At 47.1% G+C, this 20,748-nt stretch overlaps 1 protein-coding gene across 1 annotated transcript in view; it reads left to right on the forward strand.

Moving 5' to 3' along the window:
* Positions 1 to 16,983, forward strand: part of LOC119407046 (neurogenic differentiation factor 1) — a 46,751-nt gene extending 29,768 nt beyond the window's left edge. The window contains exons 2-3 of the mRNA XM_037673878.2: positions 15,321 to 15,764; positions 16,507 to 16,983. Coding sequence (XP_037529806.1) covers positions 15,390 to 15,764; positions 16,507 to 16,836 — 705 coding nt within the window. The 5' untranslated portion in view covers positions 15,321 to 15,389 and the 3' untranslated portion in view covers positions 16,837 to 16,983. The remainder of the gene's footprint in view (positions 1 to 15,320; positions 15,765 to 16,506) is intronic.
* Positions 16,984 to 20,748: the final 3,765 nt, after the last annotated feature.

Consider the following 20,748-nt stretch of genomic DNA (forward strand, 5'->3'; position numbering starts at 1 on the left):
ACCCGTGTTTTTATATTTGGTAGGTTGACATTAAATAAAAGAATTATTATTGGTGCTGTTACCCCGTATCAATTGGGGCGTTGGCTTGTGTAGCCACGATCATAACTCGTACCATTCTGACGCGTTAATTCTCGATAACTAACTCGTTAAAAGTGCAGTAAGCAATGAAATAACTTGAGTCGCATTGTGAAGTTACCCTTAAATGATGCCACCATTTAAGGCCGCTTATTATATGTATGTCCTAGTTATTATGATGTGTTAAGTGTTATGTTACCCACAAGCGAAGATTCATCTCCATGATGACTAGAGACATTATTAGGGACATTGTTAATGGCATTTCGGACATTTTTTTTTTTTTTACATTATGATGGTGTTACTTAAGTAGTCTATTGCGTGTCCGTACGCATCATTTGTGTTTTGATGTTACGGTGAGAAGATTGTTTGACATGTATTTGTGTGTGTGTGTGTGTGTTTTTTTCATGTCCTGGTTTTATTGTGAGAACGCTGTTCGGCAGTTTTTAATCGCCATGTTCTGCTGCTCCCTGTGTTACTGTGAGACATTTGTGTGTTGTATGCTCGATCCCTTCAAGAGCTAAGAAGCAGCCGGCGCCTTGTTTGTGCACCATTTCCTCAAATATAATATCAGTAAAAAATAATAAGATACTCCAGGGCTTATGTAGACTCATCCGAGAAGCATGGTGGAAGGTATAAAATAACGCAAACACAGGGACACACAAGTGCTGAAAGTAGCCCCAGCTGTCCTAGCGAACGACACGAGCCCTGTGTTTGCGCTGTTTTACACCCCTCAGCATAAACCAAATCCAACCAGTCCAATTAGCCGTTCTAATTCATCCAAGGAAGGTTCACGTGGTCACCATCCGTGCGGTTCCGACGCAAGGCAGACAGTCGTCTCGAGCTGCGAAGAGCTTCGAGGAACAACAAATGGCGAGAGATACGCGTGCAGCTAGTTATGGTGGACTCCTTCGTTCCGCGCAGGCGACCTCGGGGCGACGATGCGTCGCAGCCGAGGGGAAACCCGACACTACAAGGGACGGTGGCGCGCTTGTGTGTGTCAGCGTCGATGAGCCCCGCTGACACGCAAAGCAAAGCCGCCGCCCCCGGAGCTTCCGTTTCGGTGCTTTCTTTACGCAGCCGCTCGCGATTTCTGTTTGCTCCTTATCGCGTCCTTTATTTTATCAAGACCGAAGCGTTGTTCCGCAACGCTATATGGTTCCGCTTTTCTATCTAACGCTTCACTCCTCCCAGTTTATCGAGTTTTTTTTTTTTTTCCGATGTGTCAAAGGGACGCCGAATGAGGACGAAGTTTGGTTTTCTGGGCTCATGATCGTCGAGGCCAGGCCGCGAAGATTTAAGGCGACAGCCGCGGATTCCTCGTCAAACGCTAAAAGGGACCGTCGGCGTCGGTGGCGTGAACACGAGTGATGCAAGATGTCGTCATGTGATGACGCCACAAGTTGCCAAAATCTGTGACGTCATCACATGACATCGCCGATTGGTCAAAAGTGGGCCGTTCCCGGAGGCACTGCAAAACCGCGTGAGGCGCACAAAGCTCCCAATGCCTCCGAGTAGAAAAAGATGGCTTTCGCCTTCGAGTCGCCTCAGGCTAATGGGACCTTGTGACTTTTTTCGGAAAATCAAAGTGCAAATGAAAAGACGCTGGACGCAGAAAGGAACACACACGTACGCACGCAGGCACAAACACGTACAAAAGAAAGCACGCCATGCTCATCGTCTTGTATCTTTTCATTCGCATTCTAATTTTCAAAACAAAAATGCACTACCAAGTAGCCGACTTATTAATCCGAACATTGTATTTCTTCCGTAGGAGGCGCATCATCAAGTCTATTTTTAGGCACACTGGGTAATCTGGCGTGTTTTTTTTGTTTGTTTTTGTTTTTTTGCCAAAGCGGAAACAATGGAACAAAGGGTGATCGGCGAACTATTCACAATTGGATTTGCTGCTCAGAGCTGAAAATTTGAGGTTCCCTAGGTGCTTCGTCGTCACTTCCTTATATTTATGTTTAAAAATATTTGCAGCGCGCACAAAAGACGGGGACTCACAGAAAGAAGGTACGAACGAGTCCCCGTCTTTTGTGCGCGCTACAAAAACTTTTAAACATGAATTCGTACCAACTCGCCCAGCTATCAGTTTTGCTGCAATTCCTTATATTTACTTTAGGCTAGTCCATCTATGAAAGAGACACGTTATTCCTGAAACAGGGAAGGGTATCATCGCGTTAAACAGCTGGCCGTCTAGCCAGCAAACTCGAGGCAATTGAAGATAGCGCTTGTTCCAGGTTCCAACCTTCGCACCGTCCCTCTATATTTTGCTTTCCGGTACTGTGTATATCTCGCAAACGCCGAGTTCGTGTCATCGTATATATAATCATTGCCTCCTGGACCCCGGTATCGTGCAACATATTAGGTCGGGCTCTGTGCTTCGTATCCCAGAAGCCACGCCGAAACTCAATACCCAGACGGGAGGGCAAACGCCACGTCATCGTCGCTGATCTGCGGTAACGCGCAAGAGCAGAACGGCGTATCCTGTACGCCTCACTAAGCCACCCCTCATGGTATTTCGTGGGTGACAACGCGTAAAAGACAGGACGTCCTCGACTCGAAACGTCATCCTGTCGGTGTGAGTTTCTTATCTCTCTAGACTGGCCTGGAAAATGAATCCAAACCTGTCCGCTTCGTGAGGACTGCTCTCCATAACGACACGCTTGAGCGACGCCATGATGGCTTTAACTCGACACGCTCCCATGTCAAGCGCTCTTTCGTGCTTCTCGCCTCCATCCGCTGCTTTCATTCGTGGTCGTGTGTTCTTTTTTTCTTCGCTGGTTTATGTGTGACCCGCCACTGTGGTCTAGTGGTTATGGTGCTCGGCTGCTGACGAGAAGGTCGCGGGATCGAATCCCGGCGGCCGCATTTTCGATGAAGGCAAAATGCTAGAGGCCCATGTACTGTGTACTTAGATTCAGGTACGCGTTAAAGAACACCAAATGGTCGAAATTTCCGGAGCCCTCCACTACGGTGTCCTTCGTAAATATATCGTGGATTTGGGGCGTAAAGCCACAACAGTTATTGTTATCGTTTATGTGTGGCAGACTTGGCAGTAATGAAATTGCACAAATTAAAACATTTGGATGTAATGAGTAATGTAATGAATTACTCTAGCGGGTTGCTTATTTAATAATGCGATGAATTAAATGAATTAATTACTTTGAGCGAGTAACTTCAAGAAAATTGCTCATTATTTTCACAATTATTTCGGACTGAAACATCGCACGTCCGCTTCCCTTATGGCATAAAAAATTGAATAGAAAACAAAAGAAAATTAACGACGATAACTTAATCTGAGTTCCGAACTTCAAGCTTCGGAATTTGTACAAAGAGCTTTGAGATTTCAATGCATTTGCACAGTAAATAATGTGCACAGGAGTTCTGCATGAAAGATGAACTTTTGCTAAAGTAATTTCAAAAGAGTTTAAATAAATTTAAACGTAGCAGTAATGGAATGGCATTACTCTCGGCCAGCTGTAATTTGTAATGTAGTTTAACTACATTTTAAAATTTTCAGGAAGGAAATGAGTAACGTAATTTAATTACGTTTTAGGAGTAATTTTGCCACCTGTGATGTGCGGGTGTGCCTGCGTGCCTGATATGTGTATGTAGGTATTGCGCGTGTATCAGTGTGGGTATGTAAATCTGAATCACGCGTGCGTGCGCTCGCTCTGCACATTGCCTGGCGTCATATGTAAGCACCGAAGTAAAGGCGTTACTCATTCAAAAGCCCGCGGCGCTATTCGTTTGTCCATAGTTTGTACCGTGCGCGTCACATCTACGACTCGTGAGATGAAGATTCCTTGATGAGCACTGCATCACTAGGTTTGCCTGAAGGCGCGTCTAGCATGATACTCTAGATCGGTATGGCTGAAAATTGAGGAATGGTGCACAGTGTGCGACAGATACCGAACGTCGTGAAGCCGCTGCCGCATGACGTGCAGCCGCAGCCGCTGGCTTCACTATGTTCCCATCTTCACAGTTACGGAAGGGCTCCGAATTTTGAAGGAAGTAATAATATAGGGTTGACGCGCAGATTACCGTGCTTCCGGTGCTCACGCGGATGATGCTTCAGGACAGACGCCGGGAGGCAAACTAAATCCGCGACTCCCAGCGTCGTATATACTTTCTAATCCCTATCGTAACTCGCACGTTCATGCACACTGTATACATCATGATGTCCGTGCCTCAGAAAGCAACGGTACATAGCAGCACACTATATATATGCTTCCTGGTGTACTGTGGGAAGGAAATACGATAGCGAAACTCTTATTTTTTTCTCCTCTCACAACTTGAAACACAGTCTACGTGGCTTTCGGCGCGCATCGGGAAACTTATTCCGAGTGTCTGCCGCGGTACCGCTCGCCGAAGCAGTATCGCATGTCGCGACGTCGTAAGTTACGTCAACAGGGGCTCATTCGCTACGTGCGCTCTACGAGACGGAAGTCTTTTATTAGAGAGGTAGTGTAAAACTACGCGTGTGTCTACTGTACACCGTCTATCTCGTATCTCTTTTTTATTGCTTTACATGATGTAAGGAGATGTTCGCGCTCAAACAAGGCGCCGGCTACAGCTCTTGAAGGGACAAGTTTCTCACAGTAACACAAGCAGCAACAGAGCATGGCGATTAAAAACTGTCAGAGTTGTTGCAGTAAAACCAGGACATGGAAAACAAAAACCACACATACAGGTCAAACAACGTTAATAAATAATAATTGTTGGGATTTCGCTTCCCAAAACCACGATATGAATATGAGGGACGCCGTAGTGGGGTGTTCCGGAAGTTTCGGCCACCTGTGGTTCTTTAACGTGCACCTAAATCTAAGTAATACGTCCTGGAAGGCTAGTTGATTCATTGCGATAAACTTTCTTAGACCGCGCGACAAGACGAATACACAAGCAAGACAACATTCAGAACATCACGAGCGCAGCGGTGTTCTGAATGTTTTCTTGCTTTTGTCTTCGTCTTCTCGCGCAGTTTAATGAAGCTTATCGCAATGAATGTAAGTGCACGAGCCTCTAGCATCTCGCCTCCATCGAAATGCGAACACCGCGGTCGGGTTTCATTCCGCGACTTTCGGGTCAGCAGTCGAGCATCATAACCAGCAGACCACCGTGGCGGGTCGTCAAACCACGTTCTCACAGTAACACCAAACACAAGTTATGCATTACACATACAATAGGCAATTTAAGCAACACCATGACAATATAAATGACAATGTTCGTAATGCATCTTCTTGCGGCGTAATTGTTCAACCTGTGTTTCGTTGCGTTCCCGCTGCCTTACATGTACGGCCGATCATCATTAGTACGAGGAGATACGCCCGGAACACTGCTGCAGACCAATGTCGGCGTACAAAGCAATCGACGGGTTAGTCCATTCACTGAAGGCACGCGCACTTTGGGACATACTTTGATGGTTCGTTTATTTATTATGTGTACTTTTATGAAAGAGAAAAAAATTGTAATTTACTCGTTTGTAGCGGAAAGTTAGGTGCAGAAACGTAGGGTTTCTCAGAAAGCTCACCCAGTTCCCGGATTCGAACCCGAGTCCAACACCTACCCAACGCTGTCGCTCTACCATCTAAGCTCCCCAGTGGTCTGGCAGATCGCAGCACAAGGGCCTATTCAATGACAACTAGAGGCATGGAGACTGTGATAATGGGAAATCAGTTCTGCGCGAACTTTGAAGGTAGAGGAAGATTTATTAAAGGAAAAATTGGTATCCACCAATTTGTAGTGCGAAGCTACAAGGAAAGGTCGTGTGTTCGAATCTCGGAACGGGACGATGAGGTATCCTATAAGAGCGCCGCTTTCCTGCTCCCCCACATAGTGGCTCCCCCTTATAAAGAACCTTGCGTACGCCTGTGCCACTAGCAGTTGCAATTATGTCCTCAATGAAGTGTCGGAAGCGTCTTATAGAAGCCACGTGAAATGGCCTCTCGTGCAGTGTCTGAAGTCAGCGTAGGAAAGTAGAAGCTACGAAGTGGTGAAATGAGAAATGGGGGAGTGAGGGTGTCGCTAAAGGGGAGGGGCTGTGTCTTTCCCGCCGACACGCCCCCACGACTTGGGGTTCGAATCCGGCCTCTTCGAAACGCCTGCCGAGGGTTTTCCTCCGCCGCTACTGTGGGCGCGTTCCCAAGACCCCCCTTTCCCTCTGTTTCCTCCTCTCTCCTATGCCTCTCTGCACTCGTAATCGTAGGGAACGAACACACAAACGCACACACTAAAACAAGCGCCAACTTACGGGCCTAACCCCTCCCCTCCTGGTAGCGTAACCCCGCGCCCCCCCTGTTAGCTCCTTTTCGGTTCGTTTTATTTTGTAAGGACCGTTTGTTCGGCGCTAACTTTTTTGTTCGTCTAGTAGTCGTTGCCTTCGACACGGCCACATCAAGTGCGAAGAAGTGGAGGGGGAGGTGCATGCAGCGCCATGGTGGCGAAGAAACCGAAATACAGAACGAAGACAGCTAGAACAAAACAAAAAACATGAAATTAAGCGCAAAGTCTGACAGCTCTCACAGAGGCGCCTTGCCGCACGCGTGAAACAGAAGGTCCCTTGAAAGACACTGCAAGACAGCGAGGGTCTTTTCCTAGTCGCGAGGAGAGCTCAATTTGTCGCTCGATAAGATGCATCTTCGCTAAAAGCACGCGCACTGTAGGAGTAGAGCTGTTTTCTCTTTTTCTGCCCGGTCCGCTTACCCGTCTATGCGTTACTCATGGCTCGTAGGCCTCCACTTGAAGAAGAGTAGTGCTCGAGTTTGATTTCTTACGTGGGACGATACCTCGAACGTTGCTGCTGTGGCGAATCCATCTCGTTGTGCGTGATTGCGAAACGAAGCTGACGAGAAAGTGGGCCGAAAGGAGAGCTAATTGAGGCAGAGGTGAGTGGATGATTTCCTTTCTCTCTTTTTACCTGACTTTTCTTTTTCTTTGTTCATTCTTTTCTCTTCTTTAGTGGTGGGTGCGTTTATATGATGTAAGAGAAGAAAAGCGGCACGATGTGTTTTTACGGCAACGAGCCTGTCGGTCGTCGAGTGGTCAGTAGAGACTGCGCTGACCTTGAGAGATTGAAACACTATTGTGCTCGAAGTAGTCTTCCGAGACTTGCCGAAGCTTCGACGTAAAGGGACATCTTGTGCTTCGTAACTTCCATATCAAAATATCCTATGTAATCACATGGGACTCCTCAACTGTTACTTTTCTTTCATTCATTACAATCTGACAAGAAATGAATTACGAAATCACTCTCGTCAAGTATTACAACTCGAAGGCCTACACTATTTCCACAAGAAACCTAAAAGCAAATCTCAGTAATGGAAAAAGTTTTGCTTTTTGTTCACTAAACTAATGAATTTATGGAAGATGTGTCAACGTTTTAATCGAGGCTGGGGAGTTCGCAAGGCATAACTGTTTTTTCTTTTTATTACAAGTACTTCCTAGGCCTCAAGACATTACAGGAAGAAGGGGCGTAACATAATACTGGGCTAAATAACAATAATGACAACGATAATTTCGGCGAATAGTGAGCATCGTGTAGAGCTACACTGCATGGTTCCACTGCCTCCTAGATTTGGGGATAAAATAGTCATTATACAGGTTATATATATATATATATATATATATATATATATATATATATATATATATATATATATATAAGAAGCCATCCCCTATTGGTAGACGGAGTTCATAGATGACCCGGCTAAATTTCACCCGCACTCCATATCTTGAAGGGGTTTTAACGCGATAGCGTTAAAGAGCTCGTATCGCAGAAATTCCGCCGTCGGCGTCGGCACCGTTGGTTGTGAGCGAAAAATCATCATCTTGTCCGTGACCGAAAAATCGAAAAAGCTGCAAATAAAATAAATAATAAAAATGTTGGGTCCGAGTGAGAATCGAACCCAGGCCGTCTGTGTGGCAAACAGGTGCTCTACCACACAGCCACGCCTCTTTTGTTTTTTTTTTTTTTTGCTTTATTGCCTGCTTCCAGACATAAACCACATCACAAACAAGGAATTTTAAAATTGATGTCTGTCCAGTAGGACGGACAACATTTGATGTTATTTATTCACAGCCACGCCTCTGCTTGGAGCTGCACTGAAAGTAACTTTCATGCTTCCCAAAAATACGCGTCCTGTATACAGGTGTCACAGTACGAGATGTAATATGGCAGTAATATTGCGTGGTACAAGCGTACATTGCCATCGGGCGTCACACCATGTCAATATCCTAACGACTTTGTGGTTTAAAGACAGCCACCCATTACAAAAGGCACACACATTACTGCGCGTATTCCCTTAAGGCCATGTAGTGGGTTAATCGCAACTTCGAAAAAGTTTCTGGTTTAAAGCGTGGTACCCCTTATATAAGGCACAAACCTTAGTGCGCGCATTCTGTTAAACACTCGTAGTGTTCGAAGTGCGCACTTGGGGCAGGATATCGCTATCGCGTTCAACTCTTAAAGGCGAAGTTTAAGCGGCTCCCAATTTTTGTACAATAATAGATAAGCGCCACAACAATGTATTTTGCTGCAACTTATATGGCGCTTACGTCAACGCTTGGCCATCATCACGTGAGGGTTCTAATTGGTGTGGATGTGTCTCATGCACGCAAATGACGGTGCTCAGTACACTAAAAATTGTTCATGGTGTGTTTGTCACATCAGGCTATCACGTACAACAAATGAGGGGGGCGTGAATCAAATACATGCATGTATACATGCATGTGCATAACAGTATATATACTGTCAATATGCCCACTCCAAGTAAAGTCTCTAGCGAGTTATGGTCTTCTGGCCTTACTTAAAGTTAACAAATTCACGACCTCTATATGTGGATCTAGTGTAATAACGTTCAAGAGGTAGTTTTAGATGTCTATACGTAATCATGGACTGTTTATATGATAAATGTCGAGTCTATAATACTGCGGAAAGTGCATTGGTGTCAACAAATTTCCTATGTTCTGTCACCGCAGCCGGTTAAATAAGGTCACCCAATATCAGATATACAACAACTACCACTAACGCCAAAGGCCAAACGTGACACTCGTCATTTTTAATGTTACACTGCTTTATTAGTACGAACCAAAATGCAATCATCTGCACCGAACCCTGCAGCTATGCACTTACGTTACTCCACTAAACGCACGATAACAGTTAACGCGGCCTTTTAAAATTAATGCGTTAAGCTTCACATGCCATTACTCCGAAAGATATTGCGAAATACACACCGTTTCTTCCCATTCCCAGGATTTGGGGACATTTGCGCGCGGCGGCAACTCTTGGCGGTAGCAATGGCGTCCTGCCATAACTGAATGGGAAGTGGCAGAAAAAAAAAATCATATCTCTTGAAAAAAGCAAGCTATCAAAAACGACTCGGGGTTCTATACAGTAGACACGTACTGGAACGTTTTGGTAAAATTGCAATATTGCACTACAAAGCGTGTGGCTTCCCAGGACAATTGAACAACGCCCATTAGAAACAAATGGGGCCCTATTGTAAAACTTTAAACACTCCGGGAAGCCACGCGGTTTGTGGTGCGACACTGTAATTTTAACAGATTGTTCAAATAAGAAATAAGCCTCTACGGTATAGAACCTGGAGTCGTTTTTGACAACTAGCTTTTTTCGTCAGATAGAATTTGTTTTCGCTTATTTCCTATTCAGTTACGGCAGGCCACCGCAGTCACCGACGAGAGATGGTGGTACGTGCATATGTCCCCAAACCCTGGTCATGACTATGAATATTGGTTCTGCGTGATAACTTCAACACTATATGGAACGATAAGAAGAAGAAATAGTGGAGAAGAAAAGGCGGGGATGTTGACCAGTTTAGGACAACCGGTTTGCTACCCTACTCATATGAACATAATGAGGGAGATTGAAAGATGTAGGGGAAAGAGAGAGAAAGACAGCACATAACACAGCACACACACACAGAGTCAGCCACAGTCCGTCCGGCACTGATAAGGAAGCTCTGACCCAGCCGTCCGAAGCTGTGGGCCGCCGGCGCCTAGTGGGTTCCTCTCTTCTAAGTTAGCAGTCGTCCGTAAATTTTTAAATTAGTAAGCAAGTAAGCACTAGTATGCCCAGTGAATAAGAGAACTGTCCGTCCGTCTCTCCCTCACGCAAAACGATCACCGCCATAGAGAAGTAAATCCGTAATTTTCTTGGCGGGGCTGGGTTTCAACCCATGCCCACACGCCCCGAAGGCAAGTGTCTTAACCAGTGGAATACTAACCCACGCTTGAAGAAGGTGAATATATCTGAACCGTATGACTGCGTTGTACCTGCGGTGCGAAGCAAATGCGAAAGGAGCACACTTTCTCTCAAATCAAATCCCTTTATAGTGCAACGTTTAGAGTCGACATGGCGGATTGTAGACATCAGGAAAAATTCCAACTTTGTGAAAAATTTCACGCCAAACACCCGCTACTGTGTATGGGCCGTTCTAGACGCGGACGAGCGCTGGAAAGGTTATGAGTGATGATGATACTGTCCGAAAACAACGTCCTAAGGAAGTCTGCAACCTATATATACATTGAACCTCTACGCTTGCGCATCGCAAGATTCGGCGAGAGTTTTTTCTTTCTTTTTTCTTTTGTTACAGGATACACGATGTCGAATGTCAGTTCTGATCGAACTTGTCTAAGGGGCTTTCCTTAGCCTGGCTTTAACCGGACGTGAATTAAGAAACCTGGAGCATTGGAAACCGGAAGCAAAGTTCTGACGGAAAGTGCGCTTCTGGAAGCATAGGCGTCCGCAGTGTCCTACAATTCGTTCCTCCTCCTAAACAAATAATCACTATTTTGTGGGTTCCAGCGCATTGTGGACATCCCGGGAATACAGCCGCCCATGAGCAAGCCCGAGCTCTCGTCAACCGGGCAGTGGACGGTCTGCCTTCCTTTCGCAGCGCGCGGGAATTTCTAGTCACCTATCATGAAATTACTTTACATTACCGCAATTCCCGCATGATCTACCCACCAGCCCATAAATCGCTGTCCCAGGCTGAGCAAATCGTTTGGCGCCGACTCCAAACGGGCACTTTATCCCACTTCATCAATTCCCAAATTCATCAGGGGGACGCCTTACCCCATTGCCGTCTGTGCTCGAGTCCGCGAGCTGACTTTAATCACATGTATCGCCATTGTCCAAACAAGCCAAATCCCCCCTTTGAGGGGGCTGAGAGACAGGAGCGATGGGAGGCTGCTTTGCGCAGCTCACGACCGGACGACCAACTCCGGATAGTGTGCTGGGCCATGGGGGTCGCCGAAGCGCAAGGACTTTCGGCCACCTAAAGCGGCCCGAGGGCCCATCGGCTACCTTTTCCCTGCACCCATCCCCCCCCCCTCACCTGACCCATTTCATGGCGTCAATAAAGTTGTATCCTCCTCCTCCTCCTCCACAGTGTTGTCCATTAGGGAGTGGGGGCAAGTGAGCTTCTATCGACTTCCATATCGACTTCTAGTTCGACATCTATTTTATCGCACCTTCTATGAGAAGGTGCGATAAGATGTGACATTTATTTCGCCGGTCTTGATGTTTCTGCCGATGGGCGTGCTCAGGGTTCCCCATCAGAGAAGAAGGCGGGCGAGGGGCAAAGTTTCGTCTTAGCGCCCCCTTTCCCGCCCCCGTTGGGCAAGTCCGAAAGAAAACGATCCCAGCAAATGGATGCAAGAAAAAAAAAAATCTCAAAGCTTGCACTAAGCCGCGCAGTGCTCGATACACAGCAAAGCCGATCGGTCTCATGCTTATTTATTGCTGTATCTAGGCAAAACTTCTGCTTGGATTTTTGCTTTAACTTGGCTTGAACTTGGCTGTAGCAATGCTGAACTTTTGCTTGAACTTGGTTTGAACTTGACTGTGGCGATGTAGAACTTTTGATTGAACTTGGCTGTAGCAATGTTGAACTTTTGCTTGAACTTGGCTTGAACTTGGCTGCGGCGATGTAGAACTTTTGCTTGAACTTGGCTTGAACTTGGCTGTGGCGATGTAGAACTTTTGATTGAACTTGGCTTGAACTTGGCTTGAACTTGGCTGTAGCAATGTTGAACTTCTGCTTGAACTTGGCTTCAACTTGGCTGTAGTGGGGTTGAACTTTGCTCCGGATATTCCGGATGCGATCGACGCTGCCGTTGCCGTTTTCGCGCAGCGGCAAGCCTTGCTTCTCGGATCGCAGCTTCTTCCTCGGGGAGTGCGATTTACCTTCGGGCGATTCATGGCTGCGTATATGGTGAGGTGCGAGCTGTACAAAGTATCACGTGGCAGTAGTGTGGCTATGGCAACGGGCACGCGATTTGTTGGGCTAACTGTTACCTTCTTCATTATTTAGTGGACCAGTGGTGAGTAGTGGGATTTACCCAATATCTCTGGCGCTTACCCGTTTATGATGATGATAGTTTTTTTGGTACGGGGTGAACAAGGAACGCTTCGCTGAACAGCTTCGCCGTTCAAATGGAAATGACGTCATGACGTGCTCCTTCTCACAAAGGCCTGCCATTGCTCCCCGACTTTTCGGGGTAAACGTGGGAAGCAAACAGTTCTTTGAATGAAACATTACGGGTCCGTGGTCGCAGTTATCGTCAAAAAACATGCGCACGCATAACCCTCCGCATTAAAAACTGACGTACGGCGTCCCTCATAATCATAACGTGGTTTTGGGATGTAAAACACGAACAATTGTTACATTACCGATAGCACTATCCGAGCGGAAATTAGCACATCTTGACGTCACATTGGGATGACGGAACCAGTATAACCACGTGTTGCGTGTACCACAGTCTTCTTTTTTCTCTTGTTTTATTTTTGTGCCACCGTATATATTCCCGTTTCGTACGTGATTAAACTTAGTTGCGAGACAGCGTCTGTCCTGTTTCCTTTTCAACCCGTCCCTTGTCTTATGCGCTGTTTATCGTCATAAACTAATTTCTTTGCAACGATGATCGTCTTATGTCGCGGAAGGGCTGACACTTTTCTGGATTAGCCGGCATATCCAAACGCTTGCGCATTTGAAAGAAGCGGTTTTTCGTTTTTGGAAGAAATATTTAACGATCTCGAGTATACTCCACCACAGACAGTATAGCGTGCTTAGAACAAAAGGTGGGCGATCTAGAGTACCATTTGTACTCTACTATGAAAGAGCAGTATGCCCTCCCAGCAATTTGAAGTGACAAACTGTAGAGCGAGAGAGACGTCTCCATGGGATTTCTTGGGAGGGGGCAAGGGAGGGATTTAGAGGTGGGTTAGTGCGATGGTTCAAACGGGGTATTTTTGCGAACTCTTCGAAAGTGTGCGCCCGCTGCTTCGAGAAGCCCAAATCGAGACTGTCCTGGGCCGGGCAAATCAAACTTGGGGCCAGTTTATCGGCAGCCTCGTTTCAGGGGTTCCCTGAATGAGCCGGCACCCACTGGAGCTCTACCATGCGCGATAAACTTTGCGGGGGGTGTTCAGCGACCGTAGGTCGGGAAAATGTGTGGAGCTCACTCAGACTCACTCATGAAATATATTTTGCCCTTAGGGTTGATTCGGACTCATACTCACCAAAATATTACTCACGTGGACTCGCTAAGGCTCAGACTCGCGGCTCGATCTTAGTCTAAGGAAGTCTAAGTCGACTCATGAGTGAGTTTGCCTACGTATATCAGCAACTGCCAGGCCGGGGCATGCGTCCTGCCAGTTGCACATAGCTGGTTTGGAATCACTGAAAATGTACTCTGCGTCGAATTGTGCAAGGGCTAGGGCGATGGCGATCTCCTCTGCTTCCTCAGGTGTAGAACCTGAGGAAAGGCGGTGAATCAGGGGATGGGGTAGAGTAGAGTTGTAGGCAGCTGCTACAGCTTCTTGTGCTGTACAAGCGCCGTCTACCCAAATGGCATCTTGAGCTTCATCGTTAACTCTTGTGAAGGGCATTTGCGCGAGCTGCACGGCGAGCGATGTGGTGCTGAGGATGCGCATTGCGGCGCACATGTTTAACTATGACGGAAGCATGAATGTGTCAAGGAATGGCTATAAAGGTTGGCTGATTAGCGGGTATGTTGACGCAAATGGAGACGATAATATGGTGGCCAGTGGAGCTCGTGGAATGTCTTAACTACTGTGCCTGAAGGTGCGCGACAACAAGCTCAGGAAGGATGTTACGCATGCCCAGTTCAAAGAGTTTGGCTGGGCTTGTGCTACGAGGAAGGTTGCAGGGCTGCCTTAGTTGCGAGGCGGATCAGGGAGTTCACGAGTTCAGTTCCTGTGCGGTTAAACTTGAGGTATGGGGTGGCGTATAGAATGCGGCTAACCGTCAAAGCATGTGTGTGTGTTTTGAAAAAGCGGTGAACGATTCAGAATACTTTGTACTCTACTATGGGAGAACCATAGGCTGTCCATGTCTCAGTAGTAACACGAAAGTTGTGTTTAGAAAAATTTAATATCACAGACGGTTAACGTCAACAACAATTCACCGTAACGTTTGCTTGCTAGACATACGTTTACGAGGATGACAAAACAAACTTCAGTTCATCATCATCATCATCATCAGCCTGTCTACGCCAGGGCAAAGGCCTCTCTCATGTTCCGCCAACCAACCCGGTCCTGTGCTTTCTGCTGCCACGTTATACCTACAAACCTCTTAATCTCATCTACCCACCTAATTTTCTGTCTCATAGTGGAAACTTCATAGTGGAAACTTCAGTTACATGGAAACAAAATGCGAAATGACGGAGGCAACACGCACAATCGATGTGCGAGACGAGGGACGATCTATATCGCTGTCTACGGAGCCGAATCCGTCACAGCACTAGAAGCGTATGCCATACTGAAAAGCCCTCGTATTTTCTCTGAACAAAAAGCAGAATTTTTCTGCATATCAAATAAACTGTACGAACGACCAGGCAATACACATCTTATGACAATTATCTTCAAAAGTCATTTATATCCTTTAATCTAAGATCCCGAAAGCAAGTAAACTGTATGTCTAAAACTGCGCTCTGGAACTCTCAGCTTGAAATAATTATAAACAAATTATGTAATCTGCTGCGATTTTCAGCATAAAACCAACCGTATTACCATGCGCAAGGTCACCCACAGCAATCGACGCAGCTTTACGTATGACAGACACCCATGGCATGACCAACATTTCATGAGATCGCCTGCATGCGTTGTATTGTTGTTATTTAACGATTACGCAGTAGCACGGCCAAGCTCGAGCGTTCGCAACGTCACTGCAAGTCAGTGACACCGATCTCACGCGCAGGGTTTCCCGCCAAAGTGTCCGCGGTCTACAAGGACGTCACTGCGGACGAAATCCATCTTAGTCGACGTCATGGCGCGAAGGCGTCGTCTTCCCCACGAAGCCTGCGCTACCTCGCGGCGTCGTGCAGCGGCGGGTTCCGACGGTGGCTGTGACGTATCGCCGAGGCTCAAGCCTCGTCCTTTGCAGCGCAACGCGGCGAACGCCCGCGAGAGGGCCCGGATGCGCGTCCTGAGTCGCGCCTTCTCGCGTCTCAAGACGTCGCTCCCCTGGGTTCCCGAAGACACCAAGCTCTCCAAGCTGGACACGCTCAGGCTGGCGGCCGGCTACATCGCGCACCTGCGGCGAGTGCTGATCGACGACGACGAGGCGTCGTCGTCTTCGCCCGCTTCGGCCGCCGAAGAAGCAGCCTGCGGTTCGCCGCGATGCCTGCACCCGCTGACACTGGTGGGTTCGCTTGATGTGCTGGAGTTCTTACGCCCTTAGAGGTGTACTTTTGCACCGTGTTTAATAGCCCTACCTTTACAGTGATACAAAAAAAAGTATTACATGACTTGACCGCAGACCAATGACGGCAGTAACCATTTCAGAATGCCATCCTGAGAAGTCAACCCGGATTAAGGCTACGAAGGCATTGCTCAAATTCATGAAGGCAACCGACTTGCACTAGGGGTTATAGACCAAGAGCGATATTGTGACTGTGAGGAGTGTGACTTTCTGTGTGCTTCCCCTCTCCCTCTTACACTCTCTCTCTTTCTCTCTACGTCTAACGTTCGAATTCCATTATCCCTTTCCCCAGTATAGGATAGCATACCGGCTTTTCTATGCAAATTAACATACCTGCCTTGCCCTTCTCTCCTGCTTCATCCATCCTATAACAGCGTGAAACAGATCGAAAAACGGGACAACGCAGTGAGAGCCCACAGAACAATCGCCTTGATTCTCTGGTGATAGATATCTTTGTGATTGTGCTTGTGATGGAACTCTTAGTGGAGGCCTGTCACAGGTCAAACTACACGCTGTGTTCTTTTTGTAACGCCACACGTCCATTCCTATTTGCTGCTTGTCAAGCGATAACAAAAATCCAGTTATTATAGTCAGCGCTGCGTGTTTCTCCTCTCTTTCCGTTCTCCCATTCTTGTGCAATTTTTCCTGTAGAAATGATGATGAGGCAATTATAATTTTTCAGACGTGGCCGTTCTCGTTCAACCATCGCCTCCCGAGTCCCGAGGGTCGGGATGCGGAGCCCAAGGTGCGGCATGGCGTCTCCTGTCGAATGTTCGAGGGCGACGCAGCGTCTCCCGCGTCGCCCCACCGACCCGCCAGCAAGCAGCCTTATCACCAGCAGCAGTCAACCTCGTGTCACGGAGGCCATCGATACCCGTCCGCTTCCTCTGCGGACGATGGATTCGACTCGTTCCTCGACTACCTCAACAGTTCCTCGGGACCTGCACACCCTTCTTCATACTCGGGCCGCTTTATGGCTATAACGAGTCAGAGACCCTTGTGTTCCTCCTAAGCACCTTCTATATTGTCTTCTTCGTGAAGAAACATTAATAGTGCATATGATGCCCAAAACGTGGTAACTATGAAGAGCTTTCCTTACGGCGACAGCCCTAGGTGCCTCATCGAAATTGACCGTCGATGTCGGCGGCGTGGACGTCAGTACGAGTGATGCAAAAAATCATCATAATCCAATGACGTCATCACCCTATGACGTCATCGTCACGTCACTTAACGTGATGTCTCACGATGGCGTCATCGTGACTTGTTCAAAGATGTACTGATCCCGGACGCACTGCCAAACCACGTCTAGGCAGGAAAGATTAGTCTCGAAAGTCTTGATAACCTTCTGATACAATGACCTTAATACATAAGCGCCTACCAGAGCTTGTGGCGTGGCGCTTACGTTTCGACGCTGTGGTTTTCGCGCGATATTCTAGGAAGAGAAGATTGACCTGCTAGTAAAGAATGCCAAGGTTTGTGCCAAATACATATGTATCAGACTCCTATGTGAGTAAGGAACCGCTTTTAAAGCGATTGAGTACTGCTCCTCGTTACACTGTGGATACTGGTGAAGTATCCGCAGAGTACTTTGTAAAGTGTGAAAAACGTTTTTCGTGATATTCGATTATCGTGCGTTTTTTTTTTTTTTCAGTTTCTCATCGTACAATGCACCTCACCTGCCTGGAACGTTAGCATGACATGTCTATATGGAGCTATTTATATCAAAAATAGGTGTACTATTTATTTTATCAACACCCACCGTTGTCATGCGTGCCGCTCGCAAATCTGTGCTTTTCCGTGGAGGAAATCTGTTGCCGAGATTTCTTCATTCTTGTTTACTGCAATTTTTGAGGCACTCCCCTCCATCAGTGTTAACGTAACCGAAAGGGCGTGGACACCCCAGTTCAATCGAACGATGTATAAACCATCAGAAGCTACAACACTAACTGATATTGTTCTTATTTCGATTTTGTTTTTCCTTTGCAAACACTTCAGCATCTTAAGTTCGACTATTCTAGGCCGAGTTGGGAAGATCGCCTTGCGCATAATAAGTTAAATAATCGTTCAATTATTCGCTTCAGGCATGGGCTGTAATTGGTAAATTGAACCGAGACGTATAGTCATGGCTACTTAACAGATATGCTAAGACTAATTCCATTTTTGAGAAGGATAAGTGAAGTTGAAGTTGATGTTGAAGATCTGCTAAAAGATGCGTTGACATTGCACTTAAGGCCTGAGACTGCGAGGCCCACGTTTTTCTTTTTCTTTCTTTTTTTTGGGGGGGGGGGGGACTAGCCGGATTGTCAGTTTAATTCATCGCAGCTGATATAGAAAGTATAACGTTAATCTTTACGGTTTTTCAATGGCAATGTCTCCCCCAAAGTGAATAATGGAAAAGGCAAATTAGTGAATGCTTAATAATCTTTCTAATGCAAAACAAGCGCACCAATTACCACAAGACACGTAGAAACGGCGGAGGAAGTCGCTATTGCGATGGCCATAGCCCACACGAACGCCTACTATATCATCAGCGACTCGCAAACGGCGGTGCGAAACTACGCAAGCGGCAGAATCTCCCCCGAGGCATTGCGGATCCTAAATACAGGCAAAATTCATGAGGCAGACAAATGCGTACAAATACTCTGGTTCCCTGCCCACACTCCCCTAGGTCACCAGGAGGTCAATCCAAATGAAGTGGCGCACAACGTGGCTCGAGGTCTCACGTTCCGGGCCGCGTTAGAAGAAACAGCCACCCGAATAGACTCTTCCGCGGCTGTATGGGAATGGGATGATCGGCTCACTAAATTCTGTGACATCACTCAGCATTACCGAATGCAAAGGCGGGAGTACCCTCCGCCACACCCCAAGCTAAATCGGGCCCAGTCCGTTCAATGGCGGCAGCTACAAACACGAACATACACGAACCCCGTCATCATGCACCACATATATCCTGAATTATACCCAACTAATCTATGCCAGTATTGTAACATCAGAGCCACGCTTGATCACATCCTATGGGCATGTCCAGCATTAATCAGCAATACTAGGGTCGCGACCTCCAATGAAGGCCTTCGGGAGCGTTGGCGGACTACGCTGCTCAGTTCGGGCCTGGACAAGCAACTCTGGGCGATCCAGCAGGCCGAGGAAGCTGCCAGGAGACACGGTGTCTCCGTTAGCTCCTAGGTGGGAGCCCAGCCCAGCAATCTGCCGGAAATTAATAAAAGTTTTCTTCTTCTTCTTCCGATTTTTCATGCAATTTTACCTCTTGCGTAAATTTGACAAAATGAAGAACGATTATATCTGCCACAGGCGAATTTTTACCTACAAATTAAAAAAAAAAGAGAGACACAACAGACGCTATACGTATCGAAGATCTGCATTCGTCTTGACTTCTAAACAGCCTGCGTCTTCTCCTGCAAAAATACCTTAACACTAACAGTTTGTACTGTTGCGCTTTGTTCATAAGTTGTTCTAAATATCGCTCACTGAAACATGTGTCTATTATGCTGCAAATAGGCTTACAAATAGGCAATCCAAAGTTTACGGATGTTACGGCTCTACAATTGTAATGGATTTTATTTAATACATGCACGCTGTTCCCGAGACTATGCGTTAGCTTTTTAACAGCTGTTTATGCCAGCCGTTGGTTGTAGTCCGCGAACAAAAAAAAACTGTCATCATCATGAACCGGCACGCGCTATGTTCGTCCTCTTCTTCCAGAACACATGCACCGATTTGTCCGGCGTACGCTGGAATAACTCTGATGCATAGGTGTGCGCACAGGGGGGGGGGGGGCGGCCCCCCCCCCCTAATCATCTAAGAGGGGGGCGCAAAATCTGTTCCGTACATTGACCCTTCTAGTCACCTAAGAGGGGGGGGGGCGCAAAATCTGCCCCATACATGGACTTAGTAGGGTGGGGGGGGGGGGGGGGCGCTGCGATGAACCTTCGCCCCCTCTAATGGTGAACCCTGCGCACGCCTATGCTCTGATGAGTGAGACAACGAGCACAGAAACAGAAAAAGAGACAGAGAAAGTAAGAGATAGATAGAAATAAATAGATGTAAAGAAAGAAAGGAAAAAATTCTTGGCTAAAAATATTTCTTGACGAGGTGGAATTTGAACCCGCGTACCCTCGATCCGAAGGTGAGCATCGTAACCACTCGGCTATCCAGGCACGCTAGTAGAGCATAACATAGCCTTGTGCAGTATAGTATACCTTGAGGGTGGGATAGGGAAGTGAGGATGAGGAGGAGAGATGTGAGTAGAGGGTGAGGAGGAAGGAAAGAAGGAAGGGAGAGAGTAAAGCATAGCATAAAGAGAAAGAAAAAGAAAGAAATAGAGAGATAGAAAGAGAAGAAAAGATAGGAGCGAGAAATAGAAAGAAAGAGATGAAGAAACAAAGAGAAAAATTGGCCGCGTATCTGCGTGCTTCGCTGCAAATGTCGTCTAAAGACGATAGAAGAGGCGCTGCGTGAGATATGGACGCCATCTGGCAATACGTCGGGAAACACGAGTGCTGTGTTGCGGGCTGGTAGTCCCGGCGCAGCGGCAGGCGAAGACCGGCGGTGACCAACGCGACCGGTGGGGACGCCGGCCAGCCCGAACACGCTGTTTGGCGCGATGCGCCGAAGGAGAAGAAACGTCCGCACTCAACGAGTACTCTCCACAAACTCTCTTACTTACACGTCGCCTGGGTAAAACAGGAATGCCAGAGCGGCGCCCCCTGTCATTCGTACAATGCAATACTGAACCGAAACCGAAACACAACATGAGCTTGTGCAGAGGGCACGGAGGAAGACAAGTTTCAGCGCAGTCGCATTTTCAGCGCACCTTAAGAAACTAGGGTTGTAACATTGTAGGGCGAGTAGGGCCAGAAGGACCGTCACGACGAAAACCTGCCTCCTCAGTCGTATTCGCCTGTAA

Source organism: Rhipicephalus sanguineus, chromosome 10 (genome assembly GCF_013339695.2).
Source record: "Rhipicephalus sanguineus isolate Rsan-2018 chromosome 10, BIME_Rsan_1.4, whole genome shotgun sequence".
Taxonomy (NCBI): domain Eukaryota; kingdom Metazoa; phylum Arthropoda; class Arachnida; order Ixodida; family Ixodidae; genus Rhipicephalus; species Rhipicephalus sanguineus.